The 15,812-nt window shown below is 41.4% G+C and overlaps 1 protein-coding gene across 2 annotated transcripts in view; it reads left to right on the top strand.

Annotated features, from left to right (window-relative positions):
- RASA3 (RAS p21 protein activator 3) overlaps positions 1-15,812 on the top strand; it is a 299,770-nt gene that overhangs the window by 192,203 nt on the left and 91,755 nt on the right. For both annotated transcript variants that reach the window (XM_073614731.1, XM_073614730.1), the window contains exons 6-7: positions 6,834-6,914; positions 12,235-12,307. In XM_073614731.1, the coding sequence (XP_073470832.1) occupies positions 6,834-6,914; positions 12,235-12,307 (154 nt within the window). The remainder of the gene's footprint in view (positions 1-6,833; positions 6,915-12,234; positions 12,308-15,812) is intronic.

Raw genomic sequence — 15,812 nt, 5'->3', positions numbered from 1 at the left:
TCGGAAACATCTAACAATAGTTGCCACCAAAAGTAATAATGGCACCAGCTATTCCAGACCATGAATCCTTACAAATGGATAGGTTCTAAAATTCCAAGCGGTTTTGTAAGCCCTGCACGTGTTCTCGCCTGTAGGAATACAAAACACCTCCCTAGAAAAATAGAAGGTGTTGTGTAATCCAGCAGGGAAGAACTCAGGCAGGGTTGACTTCAGATTTTAGTGCTGCAGAGGCACTGTGTTGTCAGCTCAGGCAGAAGTTAGGCGCTCACTGGATTTCTGGCAGGGTCTTCAGGCATTTTTCTATAATTGGCATAAATACAGTAGTCTAAAAGTCTGGCAGTCAAACGCTGGATCATTAAATACCCAAAACAGCGCAGGAATAAAAAACAAAAAATGTGTCACAGCATGTAGCCAGAAACACAGTTGTAAGTCTCTATGTAGAAGGTGATAATGAAGACAGTTCAAAGGTTTCTACAGGTGTAGAATCACTGATGTCCAAGCATGCACCTTTCACCAGAGAATAAATGTATTCCACCACGTAATGCACACTCCCCCAGGGGGTCAAACTCACCAGAAGCCGCTAATAAAAGAGCATTGAGTAAGGTATTCAACATCCACTTCCATACTGAGTCCTCATCATCAGCAAGATCCACTGGCAAAGGGGCTCCATATATACCATAAAACACAAGAGTAGCACCACATAGCGTAATCCTGTTTATTAATGTTAAAATCCCCTATACAACACCGGTCCCCTTAATCCTAACTACGTACATTGTAACAAAGTAAAACAAGCAGATAAAAAAGCCCAGAGGGCGCTGTCACCATATCCAGCCGTCCGGGATGGGGTGTGTGTTTCTCTGCAGACACCACACTAGCTTCCTGGTAGGTGGTAGTGGACAGTGGAGCGCAAGAGTCACTTCCGGGTTGTCGTGTAGGTCATGCCCTGACCGGTTTCTTGATGCGTGACACCCTCTATGGAAGTCCGTAATGACGAAACCAGCTATTTAATGATCCAGCATTTGACTGCTAGACTTTTATACTACTGTATTTATGCCATTTTCCTTTTTTTTAAACAGCTGCTTATTACTTTTTAATATTTTGAGTATTCTATTTTAAAGTGTTATATTTATTTTCTTCAGCTTAAACACTGCACATAGAACTGTGGGATTGATCAGGCGCTGAGCGGGTGTGTTGCAGGCCATATTATACACCCTTTCTTCCACATTTTTCTATACTTGCATTGTTTTTGAGGAGACATAGCATGGGCCAACATGCATTTATTGCAGAGATGGACAAAATCTATAAGCTCAACACTATTTTCTTATGTAAAAGTCTGAAAAGGTTCTCCAGACTCATTTTACAACTTTCTTCTTCAATAAAATAATGTTTATCTTCTTTAGTACTTTAACTGCTTCAATACTGGGCATTTTCACCCCCTTCCTGCCCAGGCCAATTTTCAGCTTTCAGCACTGTCACACTTTGAATGACAATTGCACGGTCATGCAACACTGTACCCAAATGAAATTTTTATCATTTGTTTTCATACAAATAGAGATTTCTTTTGGTGGTAATTAATCACTGCTGGGTTTTTATTTTTTGCTAAAAAAACGAAAAAAAAGACCAAAAATTTTCAAAAATATTTTTTTTTTCTTAGTTTATGTCAGACAATTTTGTAAATAAGTAATTTTTCTCCTTTACTGATGTGCGCTGATGAGAGAGCACTGATGGGCACTGATGAGGCAGCACTTATGGGCACTGATGAGACGGCACTAAAGGGTTCTGATGAGGTGACACTGATGAGGAGGCACTAATATGCCTCACTGATGAGCACTGATAAGCAGCACTGATGGGCACTGATAGGCGGCACTTATGGGCAATGATAGGCGGCATGGATAGGTGGCACTGATGGGCATTGATGGGTGGCACTGATGGCTGCACTGATGAGTAGGCACTGATGGGCATAAATTTGCATCACTGATGGGCACAGATCGGTGTCACTGATGGGCACACATTGGCATCCCAAATGGTCACTGACTAGCATCGATGCTGGGCACTGCTGGGGATGCACTTATCATCAGGCCATAAATACCAGTTTAGTGAGTTTACCAGTGAGGCTCCATTGCTCGTGAACGGTGTCCCAGAATTCTAATAATGCGGGACAAAAGTCTGATTGATTTTTAAATTTTTTCCCCATTCTTTTTAAAAATAAACTTAGAAATCTGTTTACTTGACTGTGTGTGGTCAGCAGAGTGGTGCAAAGTTCACAGATCTGGATAAATGAAAAATCTATTTTTTAGTTTTACTTCAAAGCTTAGCCCCCAAAAAAAGAAACTTCTTTGGGTAAGAAAAGTACTTTGTGTGGTCACAAGATGGCATCTTTATTTTTCCTGCAGTCACAGGTCAGTCAAGTCAGTCTTCTGAAGCATGACGGGAAATTTTCTCAGGCGCTTTTCCCACTGTTAATAGCCAAAACAAATCTTCCATGTGATCACCATATGTCTTGAATGATCTCCATTTAAGACTTGTTTGTATTTTTTACATGGATATGTATTATCCTAAAGTGAGTAATATGTTACTTTAAAATATTTTTCTTCAGGGATTTCATATTTTAATATTGCCACAATTTTGAAGCCTTGGGATACCAAAATTTAAGTGGTTGAGCATGATTCTTTTCAGGATTTATTTTGGGGACCATATTATACTCAACCTCTTTTTAATAAATCTGGCAAGTTTGTAATCCTTAGGCACTTTTACTAAGTAATGCAAAAGACTACCAAAAGGGTGCTGTTTTGAAATATATGATTTGTTATGTCTTGGTGGGGTGTTGTGAACTTTGACGTTCTCATCAACCTGACAACCGTATTATACTTTTGAAAGTAAAAGTCTTGTCTAATAGAAGACAACATCTTGTTAGCCAACCCTCCCCCCCACCTCCTTGGTGATACTAAAGCTGGCCATAAACTGGCGGCAGTTTGGATGGTTCCTGATGAAAGAACTGAAATTCACTCAGCGGGTGGCCCTGTTGGCCCCACTCTGTTCAACAAAAGTTGATTGTTTGATCTACCTTTGTCAAAGGAACTTGTTGAAAATTTTTCATCTGAACAGTGCCTGCATCCAATCAGATGAGTATTCTAAAAAGCCACCGCTGCTACAATAGCCCAGTAGGGGAATTCATCTATCCATACTGCTTAGCGTGGATGGAAAAATCTGTACTATTTCTTTTGGTAAGCCTGCAACAAAAAAGTCTGCTGAATATAAGAAATCTAACAGTACATGGCCAACTTAGGGGTTGATTTCCATGTACTCTCTGTCCAGCGAGATTGCTTCTGTGCTAAGTAGAAGTTCCGTTTATTGGTAAAAGAGGAAGGGACGGCCCAGAAATCAGTGATGCCAAGCTCTCAGCAAAGATAAACCCACAGATTGGTTTGGCCGCTGTAACATTCTCAAGATGACAATTTTGCCCAATTTTCTCTACCTCTTACAGGCTCTTCCTATACATATATCCGCAGAGTACTTTAGACAAATACGTTCAATATTCATAACATTCCTGTGGGCAGGAAAAAAACCCAGACTCCACAAGAAGATACTCTCCCTTCCAGAACAACACGGGGGCCTAGCCATGCCAGAAATACGCACCTACTATCATGCGGTACACTTAATTAGACTTATTGATTGGTGCCGACATAAAGAAACCAAACTTTGGACACAGATTTAGCAAGCACAGAGCGAGACTCCTTTGAATAGAGCACCCTGGTGCCACGCAGACCTACCTTCAGGTATTAAAACTCAACTGCTGATAGGCAACACCACCAAAATATGTGCACAGCTGATAGCTCAGACCTCCCTATCCTCCAGCGACTCACCACTACGCCCCATACTAGGCAATTCCAACTTTGAACCGGGCATTAGAGACATGAATTTCCGAGCCCTGAGAGATTTGGGTCTATTTCAAGCCTCACATTTCAGTAACGCGGGAAGATAGAAAACGGTTGCAGAACTTTCTGACCCGGTAGGCCAATATAGACTGGACTTCCTGAGAGCTCATAAGCTAAGCCACTTTCTCAACACCATAGCACCTCCTACCGTCACAATTCAACCCCTCATGACCTTGGAAGAGCTTTGTACGGAGACGGGCACTATACTACATACTCTTTCCCTTACTTACAACATGCTAATCACACCATCAGAAGACTATCAACTTCCAAGCCTAAATAAGTGGGGAAGAGATCTAAATTGCCACCTGACCAACCAAAAAAAAACAACACATCCTCACATTCACACATAAATCATCAATCTGCACCAAAATCCAAGAGACCAACTATAAAATTCTTACACATTGGTACAGAACCCCAGCCCTACTAAACAAACTTTTCCCAACAACATCAGACCTATGCTGGCGCTGCAAAAGGGAAAAAGGGACCCTGTTACATATTTTCTGGTCCTGCCCGTGCATAAAGAGCTTCTGGGAAGAGGTCCACCGGATAATACAAAAATTCACAGACCGCGAAGTCCCAGATGACCCAGCATACTTCCTACTACATGCAAATGACATCCCAACACGAGTATACACAAAATCAGTAGTACGCCACCTTTTAGATGCAGCTAAAGCATGCATTCCACTTCACTGGAAATCACAGTGCCCACCTACCGTTGACCTATGGCTCCAAAAAATAGAGGACATTAATAAAATGGAGGACCTCATCCTTACCAGCCAAGACAGACAAGAGGCATACTCCAAGACATGGCAATTATGGAATATATTCAAATATTCAGAACAGGGACAAGCCCTCAGAGGAGGGGTTTCACCAACTTAAAAGGCATTCTGTTATATCACACCTGAAGGACATCGCATTCACTGAGCAGAAACACGAGCCCATGTTCAGGAATCCCCCCCCCATAATTCCCCCCCCCTCAGTACCACCCACCTACCCCCCCCCCTCCTTCTCCCTCTCTTCTCCCGCTTTTTAAGGGCACTGCTCCATTTCAAACTACTACTACTCTCTTCTATTTCTCAATACTTGGAAAAATGAAAGGAAGCTGGGCCCACGGGCCTACGGTGACCTAACTTACTACAACCAGGAAACCAAAATAGACCCATGTATATAGGGTCTTGCATAAGGAATCTATAGAAATAATATTTAAAATAGACATAACCAAGAACGCCAGCCATATCTTAGGCCTCCCAACACCTGTCAACATAGGAAAAGGCTGATGTTCCACCAACGAAACTTAATAGCTACTACCTATGTACATGTACCTTTATTTATATACTGTGTATTGGTATTATTGTCTTTTTCATTGTACTATTGTTGAGGTCTTTGTGGACCTGTTTCCTGATATAAATAAAAAATGTAAAAAAAAAAGATAAACCCACAGAAGATGGTTTTCTAAATAATAAATAACGTGGCATTTGTTTTTAGGCAAAACACAATTTTTAATTTTAAAGGTTTAAAAAGGCTCAAAAGTTCATGTTAAAGGCAAAGCAGCAGAAGCAGTTACAAAAGTTTTGAGATTAAAAGGGACCCTATATTTTGCCCAGTTCTAACCACAATGATTGTATTTTGCTTTGTCTTTCATGATATTATTTATTCGACCGTGTGTGTGTGTGTGTGTGTGTGTGTGTGTGTGTGTGTGTTGTGCCAGGATAGCTGTCACCATAGGTTCCTCTGTGTTGCATGATAAAAAAGAGGATCTTGTGGGAAGGTCATATGGTGTCATGGTACATTGAGTTTGGAATGTTAGATGTGCTGAGGTGTATATCTGTCCTCCAGTAAAGGAGCTGTGCAAATCTAGATATGAAAGTTTTTTGCGATACTTTACTCATATTTGTGCATCAGCAAAAGCCCTTCGTGGTTTGCTTATCTAATTTTCCCAATACTGGTCTTAAAACTTTCTACTCAGTTCACTAAAGTAGCATGTTCTCTGATAATATAATTTGCAAACCTATTTGTCTGTGTCCAGGCAGAGACGAGTTTAGTGTTTAGGTAGCTCCTAACTTACAGTACAGTAGACATCCTCTGGTTCATATTAAATATAGAGCAGCCACTCGAAGATACAAATTTGTCTGTCATTGTTTTGAAAAGAAGAGAAAAATGTCTTCAAATCAGTACTTACTACCCCTGTAGATGCTGACATTTTAACAGGGAAAGTATTTTTCCAAATATGTGAAGCCGGAATAATAAACTGAGATGAAGTACATGCAGTTCCATTTTACCTTAACTATTTTGCTCTAAAGCTAAAGATGAAAATTCTGTTTAAGTCGCCTAATAAGGCAAACCCCAACCCAGTACACAGTAAAAGGCCCCCTGTGTATAATATTTTGATCATAGTAGTGTACATTTGCAAACCTATGTGGAAGTGACGTGCAACATTCTAGATGCCTACAGTGCAGATTTTCTCAGCTCCAGTGTACAAGCATCCTCGTATATTATGATTTCCAGATTTTCTTTATTTTGCCCAAGTGATTTTATTAGGGGCTTCTATAGAGGATAATGCTCAAAGTATGGCCTGTTGGGTGAACTGGAGTTAAAAATACACTTGCATAGTGCTATTAATACTTTATGTCTATATAATGAGTCATTGTGCAGTAACAGTATTGGATAAACAATTATGCATGTAATGAATGTTTAATGTATATGGCACAGTTTTTATTTATTGTATATGAATTATGCAAGACTTAGCAGTGGGACCACCCACATCTACCTATTATGATTACTGGTATAGCGATACTAGTATGTTAAAAGTAGTATGTATGTAGTAGTACTATTCAGATTTTTGGAACTGTCTGTATTTGATATGATACATGTTTACACACTTTTATGCTTATTCTACAGAGTATTAGAGTGCCGTGGCCTCCCCATTGTCAATGGCCAGTGTGATCCTTATGCTACTGTAACTTTACTGGGTCCAACAAGGTAAGTGTGCAACACAATACTGCAAATTCTAATGGGATGTTTTAATAGCTATCTGTGTCAAGCATGTCAAACTGATTGGTTTCACATTTATAATACTATTTCAGGCTTTTTTGTCTGGATTCTTTTATACCTAAACTTTCAGAACGCTGGCAAACATTTGCACTGGTATTTCTACCTTTTGTTGGTGGGAATGGCAGTTCATTCACTTACCATATATTGCACAGTGGCATGGACATCTGCTGTTGTGATATACAAGGGGAAAATGGCATCTATGCCTAATTCAAGAACTGTCACCTTCTTCGGTCGATATGTAATGTAACAGCATGAGTCTACTGCTGTTGTTTTCTCTAGATCCAGGACCCATTGCTGTTTTCATATGACTTGCCTGATGAACCAAAGTGGCATTCACACATTTAACACTTTCTCACTTGCATAAAGCTAGGAAAATTTCAATGTGCCATAAAAAGTATTGAGTTTGGAATAGGATACTTCTATATGGACCACCCCTAGGGGTGCGCATCTTCACTGGTCTCGTGATTTGATTATGATTATCTGGTCAACGATTCGATATGATTTGATTCCACGATGCATCATGATACATCACGATTACTGACAATGGTTTCCATAAAAAAACTCAAGCATTTAGAAGAACTCCATTTTTTAACTTTTATCTGCTTTAAAAAAAAGAAAAAGGACACTCCCTGCATATAGCAGGACAAGGACATGGAAGAGTCCAGGATATGAGGGAGAGGTAGAAACTGAAGAATGTAAGAGTCTGGGGATGGAGGAATCCATGGATAGAGAATGGAAGGCCTGGAGGAGTCTGGAGATAGGAACTGAAGAATGGAAGAGTCTGGGGATGGAGATGGAGGAATCCATGGATAGGAACAGAAGCATGGAAGAGTCTGGGGATCGTGATGGAGGAATCCATGGATAGGAACATGAGGATGGAAGAGTCTGGGGAAGGAGATGGAGGAATCCATGGATAGGAACAGAAAGATGGAAGAGTTCAAAGATACAAATTGTGGTGGTGGGGTGTGGGGGGGGGCAACTGAAGGATGGAAGAATCAAAGGGAGGATGTTAAGATGGTCATCATGGAGTCCTGCAGGTGAGGAATCCCCTTTGCTGTGTACATGGCAGGGTTGGGGGTGTGATGGTCTCCTCCTGGAGTCTATGGTTGGGGATGTCATAGTGCTTTCTGTATGACCCGCTTACATGCCACAATTGGAATGTAATTTTTTTTTGGGGGGGAGTGGATACCCAGCTCCCACTTCCGCTCAGGCCGCCTAGGTGGTCCCTCCCTCCCTGCAGTCTTCTGGGAGACGTTACAGGTCCCAGAAGATTGCCCAGCCATTCAGGACATCACAGTGAGACATGCTCACCTGGCTGTGAAGCTGCAATCTGTCACAGCCGGGTGCCCACAGTAGTATTGCCGGTGCTGTGGACAGTTGGGGGAGAGAACAGAAGGGTTTGGGCGGCCACATCGCTGGACCATGGGACAGATGAGTGTCTTTTTATTAAAAGTCAGCAGCTACACTTTTTGTAGCTGCTGACTTTTAATAAAGAAAAAACAAGTGGAACTCCGTTTGCATTAGAAATAATCTCGCTAACTTAAAAGTGCACTAATCCGGTGCACTACAGGGTACAGGCTTCACATAGGAGGAAAAAACACTGCTGCTGGGAGGTCAGGAGGAATTAGAATCCACAGCTGACAAACAGCCCTGTGAGGTTCACTGTACTGGCTCTGTTCTGACAGTTCCCCTGGGCTTACCCGTTTGCACATTCCAGCACACTAGGAGTTAACACAGTGGAATGTGCAAACGGGGAAGCCGACAGACTGTCAGCAGGGAGTCAGTACCAGAGTCAGTACCAGATGTAAGTAGAGTACAAACTCATATGTACTCTACTTACTGCTGTTAAAATAATTGTGTCTTAATAAATCCCGTTTTACAATCTATTGAGTGCCCCACTGTATGTGCTTTTTAAAAAATATCGAGCTACAAGTACATACCCCATACTGCATTTCTCAAAATGTGTACACGCCGCTCATGTGACTGCACAGCTCGCCCCACCTCTCTCCTCTCACGTCTCTCCTCTCTCCTCTCACAACTCTCCTGATGTCAGTGGGAAATTCTTAGCCCCGCCCACTGTCTGCAGCTATCAGACCAGAAGAGAGGTGGGCCGGGCAGTCACATGAGTGGCGTGGACGCTCTGGGAAATGCGGTATAAAGTTACATATTTTTTAAAAAGCACATACAGAGGGGTACTTAATGGACTGTAACACAGGATTTATTAAGACTCAGTTATTTTGACAGCTATACGCTCGGAGCGCTCTCCCAGGAGGGGTGGGGTAAGTCGGGATGACGTCAACCGCCAATCGATTATTCCGGTCGCAGCATTGATGCCGCATCGGGGACACCTGAATTACGATGCATCAATGCTGTGATTAATTTCAGCACCACTACCCCTCATCCAAGTATCACAAGTCTGCTTCTTTAGTGTTTTTAGATCTTTGTGTCCAATGTTACTGTGGTATACTGAAGTATAATTACAAGCATTTCATATGTGTCAAAGGCTTTTATTGACAATTACATTAAGTTTATGCAAAGAGTCAATATTTGCAGACCCTTCTTTTTTAAGGCCTCTGGAATTCTTCCTTACATGCTGTCAATCAACTTCTGGGCCACACCCTGACTGATGGGAGCCCATTCTTGCATAATCATTGTCAATAAGGTCTCAGAATTTGTGGGGTTTTTTTTGTTCACCCTCCTCTTGAGGATTGACCAAGTTCTCTATGCGATTAAGGTCTAGGGAGTTTCCTGGCCATGGACCCAAAATTTAGATATTTTATTCCCAAGCAACTCAACAAACTGTTCTTGGATGGTTGGGAGAAGTTGCTCTTGGAGGATGTTTTTGTACCAATCTTTATTCATGGCTGTGTTCTTAGACAAAATTGTGTGTGAGCCCACTCCCTTGACCGAGAAGCAACCCCATACATGAATGGTCTCAGGATGATTTACTGTCTCAGGACTGATGGTAGCGCTCACCTTTTCTTCTTTGGAAACAATCAGAAAGGGGATTCATCAGAGAAAATTATTTTAACCCAGTCCTCAGCAGTCCAATCCCTGTACCTTTTGCAGAATATCAGTCTGTCCCTGATGTTTTTCCTGGAGAGAAGTGGCTTCTTTGCTGCGCTTCTTGACACCAGGCCATCCTCCAAAAGTCTTTGCCTCACTGTGCGTACAGATGCACTCACACCTGCCTGCTGCCATTCCTGAACAAGCTTTGCACTGGTGGTGCCCTGATCCCGCAGCTGAATAAACTGTATGAGATGGTCCTGGCGTTTACTGGACTTTCTTGGGTGCCCCGAAGCCTTCTTCACAAATGCAGTGGAAATGTTTTTCATGCGATTAAGTTCATTTTCATGGAATAGAGGGACTTTGAAATTAACTGTAATTCATCTGATCACTCTTCATAACATTCTGGAGTATTTGCAAATTGCCATCATAAAAACTGAGGCAGCAGAATTTGTGAAAATTAATATTTGCGTCATTCTCAAAACTTTTGGCCATGGCTGTAAGCATTTAATTATTTAATGTTATAATGTAGGAAACGACAATCCATACTTACTAAAATGTCACCACAACATTTTATTGCTTATATAACTCTAAACTTTTGCATTGCTTAGCTTACAGAATAATACTTTTGTTTTGTTGAAATGCAGGTGACTTCTACAGCTATTCCCCTTTCTCCTGAATGTAAACTTTTCCAAATTTACATTGGCATGTAGAGTATCTTGAAATTTAGATATGTGAAACCACTGCACAGCTTTTTATATTTGAATATAGTTATATCAATTATTTAGAATATTGTTTTTACCTTTGTGTTTATTCTGTTAAAAATAGGAGTTCCATTACTTTTGTTAACAAATGCTGTAAATAGAGATGCTTAGATGTATGCAGCTTATTACTGTAAGTGTATGGCAAAAAAAACAACAAAAAAAAACTTCTGAATGGTTTAGAGGCTTATGGTTAATTATTATTTGGTTATTGACATCCATGGCACACCACTTGAGGTTGCCAAATTTGATCATTCCATTTTTAAATGTGGGAGCTTTAGTTTTGTCTTTTTATGTAAAGGACTTCACTGTAAACCATTAACAAAATACATCTCCATGGATTTAAGACATGTTCAGATCTCTGGAGGCCAGAAAAATCATGCCGCTAAATACATAATTCTTACTTCACTACTCATGAGTCAGTGTCCTGGAGCAAGTATACTGCCATTGAAGTGGAAACTTCCTATCTGCTGGCCAGCGACATGCTCTTGTAAATGAAAAAATGAAAAAAAATACCCTTGTAGCAGGGCTCCCCCTGCATGTTTTTGCCTAGGGTACCAGTGTAGGGCACATTTACTTACCCTATCCCTCACTCCTGCAGACTTCTCCTTCCATGTTACCTATCCAACCCAGCCTTTTCTCTTCAGCACTCCAGCAGGTGGTCACAGCTGTGATGTCATCACGTATGAAGTAGGCCATCACTCCTGCATTGTAAGTGAGGATGTCGAGTCTGTCCACAAGCTGGAGCGATGGAGAGAAGTGAACACTGGCTGCCAGAGTAGCAAAGGATAGGGTAGGTTAATGTGCTTTTTTACTGATACCCTAGGCAAGTATGTAACCCTTGCAGTGTAGGGTGAGCCTCACTTTAAAGGTAGTTCACCTTTAAACATGCATATAAAATATGAACAGAGTAGAAGGGCAGATGTTTTCTGATTTACTGAATCTCCCTGTTCATACTCGATTTGTTTCCTCCATGATGCTCACAAGGTACTGCATGTGTGCAAATTAAAGTTGACCTTGGCAGCCCTGTCCAATTTCTTGTTTTATTCTCTGCTGATTGTAAGAGTCTTCTTTCTTGGCTAGAATCAAGCCAAAAGAAACCTTTTCGCAGCAGACCTACATAGGGGTAATCTCCAATGGCAGTGCTTCCATTTCAAGAGAATCTTCCAGGTAAGCCTACAGAGCATTCCCATGCCATGATAGTTTGTTCCATACCTAACAGCTGTACACCTTTCCCTTTACATTCCAAGGACTGCTATAGGTTCATTTTGGTTCACATGTTAAACAAAGCTCAGGAAAATAGAAGCGTTTTGTAAACCATTCCAATATGTTGTATTTATCTGTATCTGGATTATTATGTCTTTTTATACATTGCATTGTACTCAGTGTTATATAGATGTTGCTGCTGCTAAAGCTTTAACAATGTGTTGGCATAATATGTCTGCGGTCTCTTTTCCCTGATGTTTTTCTTGTCATTTTAGGACTGAGTCAAAGAAAACTAAAGTCAAGAAGAAGACGAACAACCCACAGTTTGATGAAGTGTTTTATTTTGAGGTTGGTATATATGTGGGCGGGGTGATGAAATGAAATCTCAAAACCTCAAATGTTTGGAGGCTTACACATGTGAATTGCCAACTGTCTTACTTTGAAATTCTAAATTGCTCAGCTGCCACAAGCAGCCACAGGTAGTTTCCTTTTTATTTCACCTGCAACATACAATCCTACATTGAGCTGGACCTTTTTATTTTCTACTAACATCCTCCTTCCACAGTGCATTTCATTCTTAGCCCTCATGCACATGGAGCTGAAAAAAATGGCACTTATACAAACGTTGAACATTTTTTTTCAGCCTGTAAAAAAAAGCCTGTGTTCAGATGAGGAGCTGAAGAGCAGAAAAAAATGCAGAATGCGCTTAAAGAGTTTGTTACCCCAGCATTTCATATTCCTGATATGTGCCTGCTGTTCTACTGTTGTACTTGTAGGAAAGTATCCTGTTCAGGGGCAGACTGATAACTTATGGGGCCCCAGGGAAATAGAAGATCATGGGACCCCCGTGTCTCTGTCCACACTCAAGCCACACCTGCATAAAGCCCCACATACATATTACACTGTCCACATTAAATGCGTTTGTCACAGAATTTTTATACACTATGTTTAAGATAAATGTTTAATAAGCTAAGAAAATAAAGAAAAATAAACTCACATTAAAAGGCAACTATGGTACATTTCCAAAATGTACCAAAAAAATATCCACAGTAAAAAGGGGACAACAAGGCAGAGCACAAGGGGGAAGCATGGCAAAGTATAGGAGTAAGCAGGTCAGAGCACAGGGGGTCAGGAGGGCACACTACATGGGGAGTAGCAGGGCACATTATGGGGCACACCAGTGCACATTACAGGGGGGCGGCAAAGCAGCATATGGTTGGGCAGCATGGCACTTTATGGGGCACAGTAGGATACATTACATGAGGGGACAGCAGGGCACATTATGGGGCACAGCAGGGTACATTACAGGGGGCTAGTAGGGCACAATATGGGGCACAGCAGGGAACATTACATGGGTCAGGGGGGCACATTATGGTGCACAGTAAGGCACATTACAAGGGGGCATAAGGGCACATTATGGGGCACAGCAGAACACATTACAGGTAAGGGGGGGGCAGTGAAAACTATGGGGCACAGCAGGGCATATAACATGGGGGGAAAAGGGCAAATTATGGGGCATACAGCAGGGCAGAACATGGGGCACAGAGTAGGGCACATTAAGGGACACACAGGAGGGCACATTGAAGGAAACAGGGCACATGGGGGTAGGAGTGCACATTATAGGGCACAGCAGAGCATATTACAGAGCAGAGGGGGGGGGGGGGTATAGTGGAGAGAGACAGATGGATGGGAAACAAAACTATAGTAAAGGTGGTTATGATAATTGAATCTAGTAGTTAGGGGTGGATTGGACCCTGGAAAAGTTCAGTTCAGGCTTGAATGGGTTAAGAACAAGTTTGATGGGTTAAAAGTGTATATAGCACTCTAGAGGTGCAGCCATCTGTAGAAGAGGAAGCAGCTCTGTAGATATATAATGTGGAGAACAGTGGCGCTCATCTGAGTGCAGTTTATTAAAATGATTAATGATAAATTTATTAAGATAAAAATTTTAAATAAAAATTAACTCACAGGGTAAGGGTTAAAAAGGCTAGTCACAAGGGGGGGGGGGGCTCGCTGTGTAGTCCTGCTGTCTCGCTAGCTGCAGGGGTTTCCAAGGCTCTAAGTCAAGCTGGCAGTCCTTTCCCCATCGGCTGTGACGTCACTGAATGTGGGACACAGGGCCCCCAGGCACGCGTTCGGAGTATGCATGCTCCTTCAGGCTGTGATAGCATCATGATGGAATGAGGCAGTATTTTTATGGTGACATGGAGGAGGGAGAAACTACATTACCCAGTGTCCTATGCGAGCTGCTATGGTGGTCAGGAGGTAACATTTTTAGTGCAGCGAAAAAGGCATAGGGGGATGTGTAGTGTGGTGTACATGGATACTAGGAATAAAAAATGGATTTAAGAATGGAAATTCCATTTCAAAATTCCAAAAGATTATATGGAATAGTGAGAAAGAGCTATTTGGTATAGAGGGGACTGGAACTATTAAATGGTTGATATAGGGCTGGCTCTCTAATGGTGGATAGTGGTAATACATAAGCCAAAAAGGGGATAAGTACAGCACAAATTGATTAGGGTCTTGCAAATTCAGAGGATGGCCATAAAGGTTCTGTTAAAAGTGCAAAAATTCTATATAGAGAATTTTGAATGCATACACATGTATACATGTGTATATAGAGAGATAAAAAAAAATAAAAAGTAAAACACATGTTCAAAAATATACAAGTAAAAATACAAATAAAGGACATTATATGTATAAATGTAAATGTAAGTAGTGTGAATACTGTATGTGTGAAAATTAATTGAAATTATGAAAATGATTATTAGATAGGCCAGTGGATTAGGCTCTAGATGACTTTATGCAGAGAAATGGATTATAAGACAGAGTGAACCTCCAAATCCTTGTTGAGAGCTCCTGGCACCATACAGGTGCTGGAACCGTTCAGATTTCGGAAGGCTCTTGGAGATGATTTCCCACACCCAAACTTGAAGGCCTGTGGATTGTTGGTGAAATTCTAGAAAATGTCTGACAACACAATGTTTGTCGGTGCCATCCTATGCCAAGAATATCATCTACTACGAACGATACATCAATGACATAGTCATCATTTGGGATGGATCAAAATCGCTGGTAGAATCCTTCGTCTCATACTGCAACTCCAACCAGCTTGGCCTCTCCTTCACACATGTCTGCGACCCAGACAGATTAGCCTTTCTGGACCTTAAGCTATGCCACACAGAAACTACAATATATGCTATGAACTACATAAATCCTCCCCCCCCCTCTATCATCACTCCTCCATGTGTGCTCAGTAGCTCAGTAGGCAGTGCCTCAAGTGCCCGGTGAGTCAGTCCGCCCCTGATCCTGTTCTCTTTGTATTGCTTCTGTTGTATAAAACTCCTGGTGTTACTGCTAGTCCCCCTGATTTCCTATTAAAAACTGACCACACTGAGCAGGAGAGTACACCGTGGTCACTCAGTGTACTCTTCTCCAATAATCAGACTTGTCCTGACAGGCCCCCGCTGCACAACCATTCACTGGGAAGTTCAGAGTACTGCTAATTTTCCTCCCTCAGCTCTTATGCAGCTGAGAACAGAGGGAATGTGATCACTTATAAAAAAAGGGAAAAAGGGTATTTATAATTTTTTTTTATACAAATGGTTTGCCTTTCATTTCTATTTTAAACTGAATGGTTTGTTTTATAAGGTGATCGTTTACAATCACTTCCAATACGTCTAAACCCGCAAAAACGCTAGACGTGTCTAACTTTTGAACAGTAATGTATTCCAATGGCCAGTATAAATAATTATTCTGGCCAATAGAATGCATTAATGCTCAAATGTTAAATGCGTCTAATGCATGTGCAACATGGCATTTTGGCACCTTTTTTAAGCAACATTTTCCT

The sequence above is a fragment of the Aquarana catesbeiana genome, linkage group LG02 (assembly GCF_042186555.1).
Source record: "Aquarana catesbeiana isolate 2022-GZ linkage group LG02, ASM4218655v1, whole genome shotgun sequence".
NCBI classification, from domain to species: Eukaryota; Metazoa; Chordata; class Amphibia; order Anura; family Ranidae; genus Aquarana; species Aquarana catesbeiana.
This window is presented reverse-complemented; position numbering and strand designations above follow the sequence as displayed.